Source organism: Miscanthus floridulus, chromosome 4 (genome assembly GCF_019320115.1).
Source record: "Miscanthus floridulus cultivar M001 chromosome 4, ASM1932011v1, whole genome shotgun sequence".
Classification (NCBI taxonomy): Eukaryota; Viridiplantae; Streptophyta; class Magnoliopsida; order Poales; family Poaceae; genus Miscanthus; species Miscanthus floridulus.
The window spans coordinates 38705994-38726167 of NC_089583.1; the positions used below are offsets into that span (position 1 = coordinate 38705994).

The following is a 20174-nucleotide window of genomic DNA, read 5'->3' on the forward strand; positions in this document are numbered from 1 at the left end:
AGCACTTAAAATTTTCTTCTTCTTCTTTTCAAAAAACTTGCATATCACTTTCTACACTTCTTGGGCGCTGCAGTGTTCTCCCGAATGGTCCGGTACACCTTTTGCGAATCCGTGAATCCAACCATGCATGTTGACAAGATCACAATGCAATTACTACATCTAGAAACAACAGAAGTGAACGAAGAACAATGTAGCAACTACTACTATAGGTGCTCGATAATATTATGAAGATAGAGTCATTGAAAAATTAAAGACGGAATGAAAGAACATCCCGTTGGACGCTTCAGTTGGTTGGTCGCCGCGTAGCCCTGAGGATATCAGTCAGCACAGAGGGGCAGCTTGCTTCCAGGTGCTTGTACCCCTCAGTCTCCAGGACGGCGTCAAGATATCCCGCGATGAACTCGACGCAACTAGCCTTGAGCTGCGAGCAGCCATGCTGCTCCGCTAGCGCCAGCGTCGTCGCCGCCGTGTCGACGGTGATGCAGTCAGCGAGCCTGCCCTCGCAGATGAGCTTGAGCCTCTGCAGCCCGTACCTGTCCGCACCGGCGAGCAGATGCTGCGCCCTCGACGTCGCGTCCTCGCCCTTCTGGTCCAGGTCCAGCGCCGTGTCGGTGTAGATGAAGCGTAGCAGGGCCTTGAACGCCGCGGGCTCCATGTCCTTCACCTCGATGCGCTGGCACGCCGCCTCCTTCATTCCCCCGAACAGTTCCGCCATGAACACCGGCGACCTCGAGGCAAGAATGGCCTTGTGCGCGGCGAACTCCTCGCCGGACACAAGGAACGTGACGTCCGCGCCCGTCCCCTTCTGCAGGAGCTCGCCCAGGTGCCGGTGCAGGTCGAGGGACGGCAACGCAGCGTCTGGGAGGCGATCGCGATCCATGGCCGTCGCCGCAGTATTCGGCGCCGCCGGTGCTCCTTTGAGCACGGTGATGCTAGATTGCACGGTGTAGGAATCATCCGCCAGGTAGCCAGATGCCTCCAGATCCTCTCGTGCCGTCACCTCGAGTGCACCGGAGTAATCCCCGGACTTGTAGAACTTATGCGATATGCTCTTCTCCTCCGACGGCTCCAGCCTCCCGGCCGGATCAACCAGGCGGCAGCTGAGCTTGGCCTTGACGTCACCGCCGAGCGCTTCGGAGAGAAGGACGAGATTGAGAGTCACCGGCCGATGGCGGCCCGCCCAGTGATTCTTGGGACGCCAGTGGACCTCCCAGTCGTGGCCACCGACGGACAATTTCTTGGACTTGATCAACTCGCCGTCGCTCATGGCCATGGTGACCGAATGGCCTACCACCTTGAGCAGGAGGTCCTTGGAGCGGGCAACCTCGGTGAGGTTTTGCATTTGCATGGTGGGTGATTGGATCATTTGGATGACAGGGATTTACAGTTCTACACTAGTCTCTACAGTAGAAGTGGCAACGGCTCGGGTGCTGCGTATACACGCCGTTCGAGACGAGGTCAGGTTGACCACTACGAACGTCGTAGCTTTGTGTGACCTTTCAAATTCCATGCTGAGTAGTCCTCCAAAAATGCATGCATTTAACTTCTGGCTAGCATTGTGTGACCGTTCAAATTCCATGCTGAGTAGTCCTCCAAAATACTTGACTAATATTTGTTCAAGACGGAGGAGTTTTCATATCAAGCAGAAGAGTGCGTTTTTTGGCGTGTAAGTATTTATTCTAATTTTTGTCGCTCCATAGTTTGTAAGAAGAGAGTCCGAATTTGGACAGAGCAATCAGAGAATTGTACGAGTTTAGAGCAAGTATAATAGCAGGCTGTAAGCTGGCTAAATGCTGAGGTGAAGGAGAAAGAAGAAGCAGGCTGTAAACTTACAGCCGGCTTAGGCACAAGAACCAAGAAACTTTGTGAGAGAAACAAGTAGGTCATGTATTAACAATAAAGAGCTATATGGATAGACTGAGAAGGCTGCAAAGAATCTTACAGCTAGCAAGTCGGCTGTATTATTAGCCTTGTTCTTAGTTCTTGCTCCGGACCTCTAAACCATATAGGGCGAGGAAAAGTTTATCATTAATATTCTTATTAATGGTAGGCTTTATAACTTTGCAACGTTTACACTAGTACATAAACGATTTTTAGAGTCCCCTCCAACTTTTTCTAAGTACGATGCACATAAAAAAACGATTTTAGTAAGAACGAGTAGCACAGTAGCTAATGAATCGTCCTACAAATATATTTCTAGAGATGGATCATTTAAGTGGAACGACCGAAGACATACAATTATTTTCAGAAATGGTTACATTAAGAGAGCCATACCCAGAAAATATAATTCTTAGGAGCTACCTTAAGCTGAACGCCCCTAGAAATAGGACTAATTTTTTGGACGGTTGTTTAAGAGCATCGCACCTAAAAGTGCTATTTCTAGATCTGGCTGCCAAATTCGAATTAGACCTCCATTATTTCTCTCATTTGTCTTATATCTTGGTGTGCGCATGTTGTACAAGTATATCTCTCTTTTGCGTTTTGCCTCATCTCTCCTTCGTTATTTCTCTCCTCTTAGGTCATGTTTAGTTCCTCTATTTTGCAAAATAATTTTGAATTCTGGGTCATCTTTTTGTAAAATGTAATTAAATATGGGTGTGAAAAGTGCAAAAAGTTCTCCAAAAAATTTTACATTTTGGACTCCAGACTCCCGAATCCGAAATTTTTCGCCTCGGTCCACGGCCTGGACGCGCCTGTACCCCTCGCCCGCTCCCTCCCTACCCTATCCATTCGCTCGGCCGCTGAAAGGATCAAGATGCCCAAGAGGGGGGTGAATTGGGCTAATTCTAAATTCTCTTGCACTAATCAAATCCTACGGATAGCCCAATTAACCCCTTGTGCCTAGAAAAGTGTTTATATCAAACTAATGCACAACAACCTCGCAACCTATGTTCCAAACTTACTCTAGCAAGCAATTCTATGATGTAAAACAAGTATTGAATTGCTCAAATTAAATACTCAAAGTAAGTGCTCAAAGTAAATAGAGAGAGAAAGGAACGCGGCGATGTTTTGCCGAGGTATCGGAGAGTCGCCACTCCCCACTAGTCCTCGTTGGAGCACCCGCGCAAGGGTGTAGCTCCCCCTTGATCCGCGCAAGGATCAAGTGCTCTCTACGGGTTGATTCTTTGACACTCCGTCGCGGCGAATCACCCAAAGCCACTCACAACTTGAGTTGGGTCACCCACAAGCTCCGCCGGGTGAACACCAAACCCCCGATCACCACCAAGCCGTCTAGGTGATGGCGATCACCAAGAGTAACAAGCACGAACTCTCACTTGACCACGCGAAGCCTAATGAGAAGATGGATGCACACTTTGCTACTCTTGATTTGCTAGTGAGGCTACTCTCTTGGATTCTTAAATCACAAACACCTCACTAGGACCTTGCTCTTCTTGGCACTCACAAACGTGTTTCTCAGCTGTTGGAATGAGCAAAAGTTGCTCCACTCACGAGTGGAGCCTCTATTTATAAGGCAGCCTGAAAAACGAACCATTATGAGCTTCTGCGGGATGACCGGACGCTCCGATCATTTTGACCGGACGCTCCGGTCAGTTCAACCCGCGAATAAGGCAAATAAGCATTACACAAGTGATATGACATATAGATAATGCAAAGTAGAAATCACACATGTCAAATATCACAATCACGTAGATAGCACTATCACATATATATAATAGTATGCATGAAAGTAAACACACGAATGCATGAGTAATAGTGTATCACACAAATAAGACTCCAAATGTATATAATAAGCTAATACTAGATAACTAGCTCCCCCTAAAACTCGCTCCCCCTAAGTCTACATACTCAAACCCTCTCCCCCTTTGGCGTCAAACACCAAAACCTAAGGGTCGGTCGGCGGGGCTGCAGCGGACGAGTCGGGCGCTGAAGTACGAGGAGCAAGATGGAACTGGGCGCCATCATCATCGGACCCTGAGCTCTGAACTGACTGACCCTCTGAAGCAGGAAGTGTTGCTGAAGCGGTCTGGGTCTGAGCTAGGGCTGGTGCTGCCTGTGAAGCTGTAGGTATGTCTGTCGTAGGATCTGACGAGGCGACAGATGAGGGGAGCCTCTGAGTAGTCATGATAGCTGGAGCTGCTACAGACGGACTGGCAGTATGCATGTGAGGCGGAGTAGGCATGCTGGTCAACTCGCTGAAAGATGCTCCAAGACTCCTGGAGACTGACGTGTCAGGCATGAATAGCGAGGAAGACTGCTCTGGTGAGAAACCCATGTGATAAGGAGTGAACTGCGGGGCTACACCAGGTGAGGCTAACTACTGGGACACCTGTACAGGAGGTGAAGTAAACTGAGCTGGAGGCTATCCCTGACTCTGGAGCCCGATGGGCTGTACTGCTGGAGTCGTCGAAGTGGTAGGAGGCTGTGCAAGCTAGGGCGAAGTCTGTGGCAGTGGGATCCCAATGGCTGTCACTACATGCTGCATGAACCCCATGAGCTGCTGCTGCATAAGTAACTGCTGGTGCTGAAGGAGCTGCTGCTGCCGCTGAAACTCGTCCTGACGAGCCTGAAACTGTGCGAAGTTGGTAGCTGTCTCCTGTGCCTGTCGTGTCTGATCCTGCTGCATCCGCTCAAGAATAGCTATGAGAGTGGGGTCTGTCTGCGGAGCAGGTGGTGCAGAACTGGAGCTACCGGCCTCTGCATCATGTCTGCGTGGAGGCATCTGAGGTATAGGCTAGTAGTCATCGTCGGAGCTGTCACTATACTCGCTCAACTCCTGCTGTGCCTCTAGCTCCTCCTCCTCCTCAGTGGCTGCAATCCCTCTGATGATCTCATCCTGCTAAGCTGCGGACTCTGGCACGTCGGGACGACGGCTAGGCTATCTGGGTGCCTGAGGAGTGGTGTGTCTGATCCTCTATGACAGGTTGTAGGCTGGGAACTCTGTAGTGGCACCTGTATACTCATCCATCATGCCAGGAGGCTTATCAAGCACAACTCTGCGGATGAGGAACGTGATCCAGTGAGCATAGGGAAGCTGTCTGCGACCCTTGAATCCCTCAGCTATAGTATCCTCCATCTCTGAAAGAAGGAGGTCCCAGATGTCAAATACTGTCATCTGCATGATGGCATTGAGAAGCCAGAGCTGTAAGCGAGTCAGGCCCTCCCTGTATCCCAACCTGGGAAGCAGTGTCCTCCTGATGATGGCCTCTAGTATCCTCGCTGTAGGAGTCAAGTCACTGGGGTTCCTGCTTGACCCCTCTCCAAATGGCTCCTTGAAGCAATGCCGCACTAAATCTGTAGGGGGCACCTGCCCTCCATGAGGACGCCTGGGAGGCTCCTGCTGTCCATAGCAAACCTCATGCATCTTTACAGGCTGCTCCTGTAGCCTCAGTATCTCCCTAGCTCTGCCACTCGTCGAAGGTGACCTCACATGTCTCATCGATGCGGTTAGTATCAAGATTAAGCACACGGTACGCTCGCCCTTACAAGGCATACCCCAAAAATAACCCATCGGAAGAACGCGATTCAAATTTATCCAAATTTCTCTTTTTCAATATAAAACACTTGCAGCCAAAAACTCAAAAGTGGAAAACTTTGGGAGGTCGATCAAATCTCAACTCATAAGATGTTTTTCCTAGAAAAGCTCTCAGAAAAATGCGATTAGCAACATAGCAAGCGGTGTTGATAGCCTCAGCCCAAAAACGTCTAGGAGTTTTATGTTCATCAAGCATTGTCCTAGCCATCTCAACAAGATCAAATCTCAACTCATAAGATGTTTTTCCTAGAAAAGCTCTCAGAATTTTTACGCTCAACAACACCGTTCTGGGGAGGAACGTAAGGTGAGGAAAACTGATGATCTAAACCTTGTTCTGAACAAAAAGCTTTCATGTGAGAATTCTTAAATTCCGTACCGTTGTCACTGCGAATTGCTCTAACGGCAATATTTGACAACTCATTTTTCAGCTTCAGAACAAGATCATGAACATATGAGAAAGCCTCATCCTTAGATTCCAAAAAGAACACCCATGAATATCGAGAAAAATCATCCACAACGACGAGCACATACCACTTCCCACCAGCAGACCGAACACGGGCTGGACCAACAGTGTCCATATGTAACAGTTCACCCGGTCGTCTCGTCATCACCTGAGTCACAGGTGCATGAGAAGCAGCAACCATTTTTCCATGTTTGCAGGGAGCACAAATCAAATCCTTTTCAAACTTGAGTTTCGGTAAACCATCAATTAAATCCAATGAACTCAAACGACAAAGCAAATCAAAGCTCAAGTGGCCCAACCGACGATGCCACTTCCAAATCAGGGGGGAACCATGAGCAACTAAACAGCGAGTTTCACCAAAAGATTTAGAAAAATCAGCTTTAAAAATCCGTCTAAAAGGAGAAATCTTGCAAACAAGGTTACCAGCAGAATCAAGAACACGCGAATTTCCTTTCTTAAAACAAACCTCAAAATCATCCTCAAGAAGTTGCGAAACAGATAGCAAATTATAATGCAAATTCTTTACCAATGCGACGTCCTTTAACATGTATTTATTTGTTACCTTGATGCAGCCATGCGCCATTACCTTACCTTGACTTTTATCCCCAAAAGTGATGTTTTCCTTTACGCTCGTGGGGGTGAGGCTGGACAACCATTTATCATCTCCGGTCATGTGGCGCGAACAGCCGGAGTCCATTATCCATATGTCCTCCTTGCCTCCAACCTGCAATCAACAACGAGAGCGAGGGTGAGCTAATGACTCAACACTGGGGTTAGGATAATGTAATGAAAACCAGTGCTGAGCCACTTGCTCAAAAGAAGCGTTAGCAAAATCAAAGTTCTCAAAAAAAACGATGAGAACCACGAGGGGGAAAACGTGGTCTGTCATCCCGATGTTGTGCAAGAGCATGAGTACGTGAGCGAAAACCAGAAGAGCGAACAAATGGCTCACGTCTCAAAACAGGACGATCATGAGTACCACGTACAGGGTACTGCTCACATCTAAAAACACGACGATCATGAGTACCACGTGTGGGGTACTGCTCACGTCATTCAGCACGCATCCTCCGATAACAGAACTCATAAAGATGACCATCATGACTGCAAAAATCACAATGATAAAGCTTGCGTGCAGGAGCGAAAGAAGCCTCAGCATTAGAACTAGAAGCAACAAAAACAGGCTTAGCAAAATGATCACAAGAAGAACCATTTAGCTTAGTATTTTGTACACCCTTGAAGTGTTTTGGCTTAGGCACCCAAACCTACTTTTTAGGAGCAGATCTAGATGTCTCAACCAGCAACCCATCATAGGTGACACCTGAACCCTTCCTAGGAGGTGGTCCAGTATATTTAGCCAAAGGTGGATTCTTCTCATCAACAGGCGGTCCACTTTTTTCACCAAAAACATGTTTCAAGTCATAACCGGGACCAAAACGCTCACCCCATTTAATTTGAGCAATAGCCATACCAATTTGAGGCTCACGAATAGAACACCAACCAAGAATAGTTCTCAAATGCTTATTTTCTTCTTCCAAATCAGCAAGTTTGGCCCTTAAATCATTATTTTCAACAACAAAATTAGGACAAGTTAGGCATGAAGGAAGAACCGGACAAGTGTGTTTTTCCAACTCAACAATATGTGATTTAGCAACATTTAATTCAGATCGTAAAGTTGGACAAATTAAACAAACCGGCAAATCAGGACAAGTGTGTTCTTCAAAATTTTTTACCCGACATAAAGCATTATCCAAGTCAACTTTCAGAAGCGGGCAAGAAACACAAGTACCAAGCAAATTCAACCGAGAACGAAGTTCATTTAGTTCAGCATAAAGTTTATCTTGATCATCAACAATGGAAGAATACTTGGTTTGCAATTTAGAAAGTGAAATCATATGAATTGAGCATTCTTCACATTCATCAGGTTTAGCAGGATTAGATGCAGCATTTTTTAGAGTAGCTAGTTCAGCACAAGTTTTATCATAATCAGTTTTAAGTTTAGCCAACACTTTATTTTGCTTATGAACAATTTTAGTTAAATTAGCTATTCTTTGTTCTGCAGAAGTATCTACCTCATCATCAGAAGTTTCATCGTTGCTGTCGGTTGATGCATCACCCTCCAAGGCCATAGTAAATATCCCACCATTGATGCCGGCGTCAGTGATGAAGCAAAGTCCATCTGTCTTCTTCTTGGGTGTCTCATCCTCGGAATCTGAATCGCTGGAGTCTGACGAGCCACCTGAAACATACTGTCCAAGAGAAGATAACAAAACATTTGCAGCCTTAGCGACTTGCTTGTCAGAGTATTTTTGTCCGCCTTTCTTCCATTGCTTATCCTTCTTCTTCTTCCTCTCCCTGAACTTCTCCTGGCGCCTGGAGGAGTAATTGCCCTGCTCAAAAGATCTCTGCTTGTTTGGGCAATCAGCAGCAAAGTGTCCTCGCTCACCACAGTTGAAGCAGCCATCTGAACGTCTTCTATTACGCCTGTTGTCATACACACGCTTAAACTTGTTGGAGAGCAGTACAAGCTGATCATCATCTAGCACCTCCAACTCCTCATCTGCAACATGACACAAAGAAGACAAAGCAAAACTAGAAACATTTGGATTAGCATTAGTGTTAGTCTTATTTCCAGAAACCAAAGCCATTGGAACGTCAGAAGAAGAAGCAGCTGTGGGATTTTTCAATTTACGCTTAGAAACAATTTCGATCTCTTTTGATTTGAGCTTACTGTAAAGCTCATCAGTGGTGAGAGTCTCATAACCTACAGATTCAATGATCGCCTCAACTTTCATATCCCATTCATCATTAAGTGAATGTAATAATCTGAGAGCCCTAGCATGATCATCATAAGGCATATTGCTATTCATGGCCTTCATCTTATTAACAATCACTTGAAAACGTGCAAACATGTCATCAATAGACTCACTAGGCAATTGGCAAAAAGCATCAAACTCTTTTCGGTGAATCTCAAATTTTCGGTTTTTCACAGTGTTTGAGCCTTCATGATATTTTCTAAGTTTCTCCCAGATCTGATAAGCGAGATCTTCACTAGAAACCCGATCATATTCAGTTTTACAAATAGAAGCCTGTAAAATAGCAACAGCGCGATGATTTGTTTCAAGAAGCCCGATCTCAGCGGCGTCAGTCGGTTCCTCAGCTGGAATCACATATGTGGCATTTTGTGTGATTTTCCATAGCTTCAGCGACTTGCCTTTGAGATAGTTGGTCATACGTGCCTTCCAGTAATCATAATCAGTCCCATCAAAAAACGGAGCGTGAACATCAAACTTTTCATTGGTCGCCATAGCTTTCAGCACCGATTAAGGTATAGAAAACCTAAACCAGCTCTGGTACCAATTGAAGGATCGAAACGGCCGACCAGAGGGGGGGTGAATGGTCGCGAAAGCCAAAAATAATTTCTAACCCTTCCCCTAAACACAAAACCTGATTAAATCATGTTTTTCAAATCTGGCCAGAACTCTATATACCTAGCAAACCTGATGTGGACGAAAATCCGTAACTTCGATCAACCTAAAAATTTGTCAGATTAAACTAGATGAAATTACGAAACTAACCCAACTGGAATCACATCAATCGGACTTACAGATCTTGAGATAAAAATAAAACAAGCAGACTATGTCAGATGCTGACGAGAATTGTAAAGAACCAATCGAGATGCACAAGATCAATCATTATAGATGAAAGATTAAATTGAGTAATTGAACTTACAAAAGTGCATCTAGCCTCCGCCCGAACATCCTCCCTCTCTTAATCGGAGAGATCAACAAAAACCTCTCACTAGAATTCAAACCCTAGGCTAGACCAGAGAGAGGAAAACTAAACCGTGGAACCCCGGGGCATGAGTACTGTTCACGGGTACTGTTCACGCGTGAATAGTAACTCGCCGAGAGTCCAAAACGTTCCGCACCCTTCTCAACCCTAGGTGCCACATATTTATATCTCCAAAGGGTGGCACGACCTATTTTCACATAACCCCCTACGCTAAATAAATCCAACGTAGGGGTGTAAATTCCAATTACGTCCTCCATGGCAAATTCCGCGATGTCCGCGATCCCTCCACCTCTGCGATGTGATCCTCGCGATGTCGCCGCACGACTATCCGAAATCATATCGCGATCGCCAGAATTTCCATCTTCGGCCAACGCACACCGCACGAGCGTCCCGGTACGATGCATGGCTTTGTGGCTCAACCAGCGAACCCCGGATTTTGTGGCATAATCCGGAAACCTCCCTCGACGTCCTCCCACCATGTAGCCAGGTACAGTAGACGTACACCGCACGATCGCCTGTCCCTCGAACGCAAGCCTCGATTCGCCCTTCTCCGCCCCCACGGTTTTTCGACGCGGCATCCTATCTTCGTTCTTCACTCATCGCCGTATGTACCTTGTCTCCACCTGTCACCTGCAACCACAACCTGCCAAGAGACACGTCACATGCACACCGTGTTGTCAATCGCTCATCACCAAGGTGCTAGCACACCGGCATCTCATCTCTAGAACTACTCCATAGTCTAGTAAAGTTTGTTTCATGTATAATATTTGTGCACAACAAGCACCCGCGGCAATATATTCCGCTTCGGCGGTGGACAAAGCCACACTATTTTGTTTCTTGGAGGACCAAGACACAAGTGATCTACCAAGCAAATGGCACCCTCCGGACGTGCTCTTTCTATCAACTTTGCATCCGGCGTAATCCGAATCGGAATAGCCAATTAATTCAAATAAAGCTCCTTTGGGATACCAAAGACCAATGCTTGGCGTGTGCTTAAGATACCTAAGGATTCTTTTTACGGCAATTAAATGTGTTTCCTTAGGACTAGCTTAAAACCTAGCACACATACACACACTAAACATGATGTCGGGCCTAGATGCGGTTAAATATAACAAGCTACCAATCATAGAACGGTAGAGAGTTTGATCAACCGAGTTACCTCTCTCATCTAGGTCGAGATATCCATTGGTAGGCATTGGGGTCTTGATTGGCTTACATTCATCCATCTTGAATCTCTTGAGAAGATCTTTTGTGTATTTCTCTTGAGAGATGAAGATGCCTTCTTTCATTTGCTTGACTTGAAAACCAAGAAAGAATGTAAGCTCACCAATCATTGACATCTCGAACTCCTTAGACATCAATTCACCAAATTCTTTGCATGAGTCTTCATTTGATGATCCAAAGATGATATCATCAACATATACTTGACAAATGAAGATATGCCCATCAAGCTTCTTGGTGAATAGTGTGGTGTCGACCTTCCCAATGGTGAAGCCCTTCTCAATAAGGAAATCCCGAAGGCGCTCATACCAAGTTCTTGGGGCTTGCTTAAGCCCATATAGTGCCTTGGACAACCTATAAACATGATTAGGATATCTAGGGTCTTCAAACCTGGGAGCTTGATCAACATAGACTAGTTCATTAATAAAGCCATTTAAGAATGCACTTTTCACATCCATTTGATATAGTTTTATTTCATGATGTGATGCATATGCAAGAAGGATACGGATGGCTTCTAATCTTACAACCGGTGCAAAGGTTTCTCCAAAATCTAAACCTTCAACTTGAGAGAATCCCTTTGCAACTAGTCTTGCCTTGTTCCTCACAACAACACCTTGATCATCTTGCTTGTTGCGGAACACCCACTTTGTTCCAATGACTCTTGCACCTTTTGGTCGCTCTTCAAGATTCCAAACTTCATTGCGAGTGAAGTTGTTCAACTCTTCATGCATGGCATTGATCCAATCTGGATCTTTAAGAGTTTCTTCTACCTTGATAGGCTCATAGCAAGAGACAAAAGAGTGATGAGCGATAAATGAAGTAAGTTTTTGAGATCGAGTCATTACACCCTTTGATGGACTCCCTATGATGAGATCTTGTGGATGATCTTGTAGGAGAGGTGTATTTCTTCTATTGACCACTTGAGGAGGAGGTTGTGGAGCATCAACATCTTGTGCTTGTACCACCATTTGCTCATGGGAGATATGAGTGTCTTCATTTTCTACTCTCCCATCTTTTTCACCATCTTGTGGTACATTTGATGAAGAAGGTTGGTTAATGACTTATACATCATCTTCATCATCTTTTGGCTTGATGTCTCCCACCGGGATATTCTTCATAGCCTCCCTCAATGGTTCATCACCTACATCATCAAGATTCTCATGTGCTCCTTGGGAGCCGTTAGATTTATCAAATTCCACATCATATGTTTCTTCAATCAAGCCGGTGGCATGATTGAATACTCTATATACTTTGGACTTCAATGAGTAGCCAACAAGAAAACCTATATCACAACGTCTTTGAAACTTCCCTAGGTGTTGCCGCTTCTTATAGATGTAGCACTTGCAACCAAACACCCTAAAGAAGGAGACGTCCGGCTTCTTCCCATTGAGCAACTCATACGGTGTCTTGACAAGGAACTTTTGAAGAAATAGGCGGTTGGATGCATAACATGCGGTGTTGATTGCTTCCGCCCATAGAGCTTCGGGGGTGTTGTACTCATCTAGCATTATCCTTGCAAGAGTGATCAAAGTCCGGTTCTTCCTCTCAACTACACTATTTTGTTGAGGAGTATAGGTTGCGGAGACTTCATGTTTGATTCCAACTTCATCACAATAAGCTTCTATGTTTGTGTTGTCAAACTCTTTGCTATTGTCACTTCTTATCTTCTTGAGCTTCACTTCAAATTCATTTTGAGCTCTCTTGGCAAACTTCTTGAAATAAGATACAACTTCGGATTTATCATGAAGGAAAAACACCCATGTATATCTTGAATAGTCATCCACAATCACAAGGCAATAGAGATTTCCTCCCAAACTCTTGTATGTTATTGGTCCAAATAAATCCATGTGTAGGAGTTCTAGCACTCTTGTGGTTGACATGAAAGCTTTGGTTGGATGAGTGTTTGCAACTTGCTTGCCGGCTTGACATGCACTACAAAGCTTGTCCTTCTCAAACTTCACATCCTTCAACCCTCTCACCAAATCATTCTTCATAAGCTTCTTGAGTGAGCTCATCCCAACATGAGCAAGTCTTCTATGCCATAGCCACCCAAGTGTTGTTTTGGTGAATAGGCAAGTCTTCAAGTTTGCATCTTCGGAGGTGAAGTCAACTAGATATAAGTTGTTGTATCTAAATCCATTGAATATCACTTGATTGTCATCTACTTTGGATACAACAACCTCCTTCTCGGTGAATAGGCATTGAAAGCCAAGATCACACAATTGCCCAACGGATAGCAAGTTGAAGCTCAATGAAGCAACATAGAGCACATTGGAGATAGAATGATCATTTGAGATTGCCACTTTGCCCAATCCTTTAACCTTGCCCTTTGAATTATCTCCAAATGTTATTTTCTCTTGTCCATCTACCTCTTCATCTAGTGAGGTGAACATACGGGGATCACCGGTCATATGTTGAGTGCAACCACTATCAATAACCCAATGACTTCCACTGGTCTTGTAGTTCACCTACACACAAGAGATTCAAGCTTTAGGGATCCAAGCTTGTTGAGGGCCCTTCACCTTCTCAACAAGTGACTTAGCCACCCAAATTTTCTTAGGCCTACTCTTGTTGAGGGGACCTAAGAACATGACTTTCATCTTTCCACTTGAATCTTTTCTAAGCATGTAGTGAGCATTAAAAGCAAAGGGTCTAGCATGCTTGGGCAAGGGTTGTGGTGGTGGAGTTTGACACTCATGAGCAAAGTGGCCTTCTTGTCCACACTCAAAACATCTCTTTGGCTTTGGCTTTGGCTTTGATTGTTGGTGTTGAGCTTGAGCCTTCTTCTCTACACTTGCCATATATCTAATGCCACTTCTATCCATCTTCATGACGGTATTCATGAGTAGCTCACTTTGGAGATGCTTGCCTCTAGCAAACTTGCTCAATCCCACCTTGAGATGCTCTTTCTCCATCTCGAGCTTCTTGTTCTCTTCCTTGAGAATATCATTGTTCTTCTCCTCCTTGAGTTTCTTGATTTCTTCTTTTAGCTTCTCATTATCAAGGATCGCCTCTTTGTCATGATCAAGAGTTTCTAGCACAATGGTGTTGTGACTTTTCATCTCTTCAAGATCTTTCATGAGCTTCTCACTGTCACTCTTGAGCTTGACATACTCATCATAGTCATTGCACTCAACCACTTGCTTGCCCTTGCTACTAGATCCATGCTCAAAGCTTTCATCAATTAAATCATCACATGAGGTAGCTATATCAATCTTAACAACATGGTTAGTAGCATCATGTGGCTCATTTGATAAGAATTCTTGTGCAATAGTAAGGGTATCATAATTGATCTTTAGAGTTGTATATTTATCTTTTAGCTTATTGTGACTAGTGATAAGCTCATTGTGCACCCACTCAAGTTTATCATTTTTATCTTTAAGCTCTTTCTTAGAAGATTTGAGCTCCTTGAGTTTGGATGATATAGAATCATTTGTTTCTTTGAGCTCATCATTAGCCTTTTCTAATGTGTCACACTTAGCTAAGAGTGAGTCATTTTTAGCATCAAGTTTTTCATTTGTAGCTCTACTCTTTCTAATGATCTTAGTATATTTTCTTAGTATTTTGACAAGATCATCATATGTAGGTGAGTCATCATCATCGCTATCACTATCATCATCACTAGCATGTTCATCATCACTACTATCATCACTCTTAGTTACCTTGCGTTCACCTTTGGCCATAAGACATAGGTGTGTAGAGGATGATGGCGATGGTGGCGGTGAAGATGCAAGATCAATAGCAATGGCGGCCACCTTTTCATCGTCACTATCATTATCGGATGATCCACTTGATGAATCAATGTCCGTGAGCCAATCACCGACAATGTAGGCCTTGCCACTCTTCTTCTTCTTGTAGAAGTCCCTCTTTTTGCCATCTCTCTTCTTGTATGGCTTGTTCTTTTTCTTTTCATCTTCATCACTTGAATCATCTTTCTTGCCCTTGTTCTTGAACTTATCTTTCTTGGGCTTTGTGCATTGATGAGCTAGATGGCCAAGTTCGCCACAATTGTAGCAATCCATCTCGGAGATTGGCTTTCTTCTTGAGCTTGTGAAGAACTTCTTCTTGCCGTCAAACTTGATGCCACTCTTGTTTAGCCTTTTTAGCATCTTGGTGGTCTTCTTCACCATGAGGGCAAGGCTTTCTTCATCATCTTCATCACTTGAGCTCTCATACTCAAGTCTTGCTTTGCCCTTGTCTTGGCTAGCTTTGAATGCTAAGTCCTTCTCTTTCTTGTTTGTAGAGGATGAGCCATCTTGTGGTGTGATGTGCATGTACATCTCATGAGCATTGATCTTTCCCAAGATTTGTGTCGGTGTAGCGGCGGAAAGATCACCTTGATGTAGCACGGTCACAATGTGCCCATATTTGTCAATGGGGAGGACACTCAAGATTTTTCTCACAACGTCGGATGGTGACATTTGAGTAAGTCCAAGCCCATTGACTTCCTCTACAAGAACATTTAATCGAGAATACATCTCATTAGCACTTTCTTTGGGAAACATCTCAAAAGAATTTAGCTTTTTAATCACAAGATGATAGCGTTCCTCACACTCACTCTTGGTTCCCTCATGGAGCGCACAAACGTCCGACCATAGTGCATGGGCGTTTTTGTGGTTCCTTACATGATTGAACACATCTTTGCAAAGGCCTCTAAAGATGGTGTTGCGAGCCTTTGCATTCCATTTTTCATAATTCACTTCATCGCCTTGAAGTTGTGCGACATTCCTAGGTGTTGGGAACCCTTGAGAGGCGACTCTAAGTATTCCAACGTCTAGAGCTTCTAAGTATGCTTCCATGTGGATTTTCCAATATGAAAAGTCATCTCCCTCAAAGATAGGAGGAGGTCCATCCCCGTGAGACATCTTGCTCTAAGCGATTAAGCTTAAAAACGTGAGCACGAGGCTCTGATACCAATTGAAAGGATCAAGATGCCCAAGAGGGGGGGTGAATTGGGCTAATTCTAAATTCTCTTGCACTAATCAAATCCTACGGATAGCCCAATTAACCCCTTGTGCCTAGAAAAGTGTTTATATCAAACTAATGCACAACAACCTCGCAACCTATGTTCCAAACTTACTCTAGCAAGCAATTCTATGGATGTAAAACAAGTATTGAATTGCTCAAATTAAATACTCAAAGTAAGTGCTCAAAGTAAATAGAGAGAGAAAGGAACGCGGCGATGTTTTGCCGAGGTATCGGAGAGTCGCCACTCCCCACTAGTCCTCATTGGAGCACCTGCGCAAGGGTGTAGCTCCCCCTTGATCCGCGCAAGGATCAAGTGCTCTCTATGGGTTGATTCTTCGACACTCCATCACGGCGAATCACCCAAAGCCGCTCACAACTTGAGTTGGGTCACCCACAAGCTCCGCCAGGTGAACACCAAACTCCCGATCACCACCAAGCCGTCTAGGTGATGGCGATCACCAAGAGTAACAAGCACGAACTCTCACTTGACCACGCGAAGCCTAATGAGAAGATGGATGCACACTTTGCTACTCTTGATTTGCTAGTGAGGCTACTCTCTTGGATTCTCAAATCACAAACACCTCACTAGGACCTTGCTCTTCTTGGCACTCACAAACGTGTTTCTCAGCTGTTGGAATGAGCAAAAGTTGCTCCACTCACGAGTGGAGCCTCTATTTATAAGGCAGCCTGAAAAACGAACCGTTATGAGCTTCTGCGGGATGACCGGACGCTCCGATCGTTTTGACCGGACGCTCCGGTCAGTTCAACCCGCGAACAGTTTTCAAATGATGACCGGACGCTGTCAGGGTCCGGTCAGTACCGACCGGACGCGTCCGGTCGCTCTTGGATGCTTACTGTAAACGACCGGACGCTAGATACTTAGGGTCCGGTCACCACTGACCGGACGCATCCGGTCACTCTTTCCCAAGTCTAGACCCTTACTGGAGTCGACCGGACGCTAGCCCTCAGCGTCCGGTCACACGACCTTCCAGCGTCCGGTCACTCCAGACTTGTTCTTCACGGTCAAATGAACTGATCGGACCCTGCGGCCAGCGTCCGGTCGCACCGGAGCCAGCGTCCGGTCAGTGTTTGACCCTCCATTCACTTCCAACATTCGAACATATGTGAATGAAGTTTGCTCCATAGGATCTTGGGCATTCATAGGAGCTACCTAGAGCTAGTTTAAACAAGTGTGCACCACACCTAACTCACTAGACTCAACTAGGTCAAGCTACCCGTTCATACCCCCTTCATAGTACGGCCAAAGGAAAAACAAAGTCCTAAACTACTCTAAGTGTCTCTCCAACTCCAATCGACACTTAGAACTAGTTATCCTTAACCTTGTCGTCCATCCTTTGAAAACCGAAACGATTTCCATCGTAGGGGCATGACAACTTCGATTGCCTAATCGATCTCCATTACCATGACCTAACTTAATTGCTTCCGCAAAACACACGTTAGTCATAGTAATCTTGTATTGACATTAATCACCGAAATCCAACTAGGGGCCTAGATGCTTTCAGCCGCCACTCTCCTTCTTCCTTTCCCCATCTCCATCTCCGCCACTCTCCTCCACCGCCGCCGCGCTGATCTCCCTCGCAGCCGCTCCTCTCGGTCTCTCCCCCACCTCCTCCATCGCCAGCCTTCACCTTCTTCCCCACACTTCTTTCACCACGGCCGGCCGTGCCCTCTCCGCGCGTAGATCGGGCTTTCAAGCCGCGTCCGAGCGCTCATGGACGGATTCGAAGGCAACGGCGGCGGGTACAGAAACGACGACGACGCCCGCGATTTCTTCTCCCAACCGGAGCACTCGTCGGCTTTCAACCTCTACTCCGACCCGCCGGCGCGGTTCCCTAGCTCAAGCTCCATCAGCGCTCAACGGGCCGGCCTCTCCTCCCTCGATCTCAACTCCAATGGCGAGGCTTGGCCCGGAATGGGGAGGTACGAGAACCTCCTACGCTACGGCCAGGACGAAGCAGATGGCGAGGGCAGCTTCTCCCCCTCTCCCGTGCACGTCCGTGCCTCCGGGCGTACCCTTGGTGTTTGGACGGCTCGATCCGGCGGCGGAGGAGGCGGCATGGCCGGCCGCGCGGGCCTCAACTCCGGCACTCCGCGTGCCCCACGTCCGCCTCCACTCTCCGGCAGCGGCACGCGTGGATCTTCGTCCACCGCACCTTCTGGATCGGTTCCCCATCGCGGTCGCCGGTCCCATTCTCCGGCAACTCATCCGGTAGCCATGGCGGATGACAACTTCAACGTGGATCCAGTCGCAGATGGTGAAGAAGACGACCTCGAAGAGATTCCGGCTCCCACTAGGAATGCTCGAGCCTCGGTATGAACCATATCCTCCCTCATTGGCTTACCATTTTCACGTGTTTTCATGTGCCGAGCAGCATGCATGTGCATGGCTGGTATTAATGGTCCAAAAGCATAATTTATTATGGGCAAATCTGTCATCTTTTGTTATAGCTCAAAAGTTTTCAGGTACATCTAAACAGGGTCTGAATTTTTTTTGCAGAATTGGATTTTCACCTTGAAAATATTTCGCAGAAAGTTTTCAACCCATTTCGCATCTAAACACCACCTTAATCTCTCACTTATCTTTCCTTCCTTCCTCTTTCTCCTTCACGCAGCCATGGAGGCGAAGGTGGAATGTGGCTCCGTGCAAGGCACACACGACTCCCGGCGAGCATGTCTGGAGAGGTACGAGCAGGCGGCACCATACATCAACGATGTTGGTTGGAGCTGCGGCGTAGCTGCGTGGGCTGGCCCACGCGCGGTGTGGCGCGAGCAACTCCAGTTGGCGCGACGGCGCGGGATGGAGCGACGTCGCGGGCTAGCCGGTGCGGCTGCACAATGGCATAGTGTGTAGGCTGGAGCGGCAGGCTAGCACGGTTGAGCAACGGCGAGCTTACCGGTGTGGCAACGACAGGCTAGGCTACCACTGCATCCGACAGTTCACTCATGCTTGCCTACCACAGCGGAGCAACCGCAGACTAGCGGGCAATCAACTCCTTTTTTTTGTGTATGTGTTTGAATTATTTTCAAAGTCGGGTTTCTGACCGGCACTGTAAATATATCTTCAGTAGCGGTGGTTGTAAGACAACCATCTTTGGACATTATTTCTAGAATTGGTTCGCTTAAGGCAACCGCTCCTGCTAAGAATAATATTCTTAGAGATACCTCATGGGTCACCAGCGAAGGTGCTCTTACAATGCATTTTCTTCTCTGTCTTCCTCTCTCTCATTCATCTCAACATAAAATCGACTTGCATCCCTTTATTATACTTGTGTAACACAACAATATTCCACATCCACCGCTACCCACCCCGCTAGGGACCTGATGCTCTAGGCCGCCAATCTCCACCCACTCTAACCCCCCCCCCCCCCCCACCCCACCCCCCACCCACCACCATCACCACCCTCACCTCACGAATGACACACTCCTTACAAATTGCAGTTTAGAAATATGAAGATCACTTCAGTCGTAAAGGAAGACTGAGGTGAGCCAGATGTTCGTCTCCCCTGGTCTATCGAGCCAGAGCATTTCCAGCAGAGATCCTAAACAGGTCCTTACTCTTACTTTTTTGCGCAAAAAATCACTTAATCCAACAGGGCCCCAACTTAAATCCCTACTATATGGAGGTCACCAAATTTTTCCATCAGCCCCATCTACTGTGAGTGCGCAGGAAGCTCCCTACTTCTCCTAAAATTTCTTTTTCGTGCCAACTCTCTCCCGCTCATCTTTTTTTTCGTCCCTAGTATGTCCCGTGTCACCATCCTATTCACTCCTACCACGTGACCACCGAGGCCAAGCCCATCCCTTCCTGTTGAAGTCCTCCCCTCCAGCCGTGCCGCCACCGAGGCCAAGTCCACCCCTCCCATCGAGGTCCTCCTCCCCAGCGAGATCCTCTTCTCTGCCACTAGGTGGGGACAGCAGCAAGGGAATAGGAGAGGGGAATAAAAAAATAATGAGCAATGTAACCGACAAATAGGTCTACAAAAATAAGAACCCTAATTCGAAGGTCACTGGGTCTAAAACAATAGGAACCCTAATTTGAAGGTTACTGCTAGAGTTGAGCTCAATAAAAAACCATTAGAAGTAGGAAAAATCCTCAAAACCTAAATAAATAGAGACCCTATTTTAAGGACTATTGTTGAAGTTGCTCAACTGTCACACATAACTTTGGTTCTCATTTTCGAAACACCAAACACAAGCGGCCAGGACTGATTCACG

General features: G+C 46.2%; 2 protein-coding genes across 2 annotated transcripts; both read right to left on the bottom strand.

Annotated features, from left to right (window-relative positions):
- Window positions 1-283: 283 nt before the first annotated feature.
- On the bottom strand, window positions 284-1342 carry LOC136551365 (BTB/POZ and MATH domain-containing protein 1-like). Its single transcript, XM_066542930.1, has one exon. It carries the CDS (start codon window positions 1340-1342, stop codon window positions 284-286), a length of 1059 nt encoding a protein of 352 aa, XP_066399027.1.
- Window positions 1343-5724: 4382 nt separating this feature from the next.
- LOC136548408 (uncharacterized) lies at window positions 5725-9262 on the bottom strand. The gene is made up of 3 exons (XM_066539948.1): window positions 7688-9262; window positions 6544-6681; window positions 5725-6435 (listed from the first exon to the last, which is right to left on the bottom strand). The coding sequence occupies exons 1-3, from the start codon at window positions 9260-9262 to the stop codon at window positions 5725-5727; spliced, it is 2424 nt and encodes an 807-aa protein (XP_066396045.1).
- Between the last annotated feature and the right edge of the window lie 10912 nt (window positions 9263-20174).

Coding starts and splice junctions, on each gene's coding strand:
- LOC136548408 (XM_066539948.1), bottom strand. CDS start 9,262: ATGGCGACCAATGAAAAGTTTGATGTTCACGCTCCGTTTTTTGATGGG. Junction 6,682..7,687: donor TGGATAATGCTTTATGTCGG/GTAAAAAATTTT, acceptor TGTTGATTGCAG/GTTGGAGGCAAGGAGGACAT. Junction 6,436..6,543: donor GGGATAAAAGTCAAGGTAAG/GTAATGGCGCAT, acceptor CAACTTCTTGAG/GATGATTTTGAGGTTTGTTT.
- LOC136551365 (XM_066542930.1), bottom strand. CDS start 1,342: ATGCAAAACCTCACCGAGGTTGCCCGCTCCAAGGACCTCCTGCTCAAG.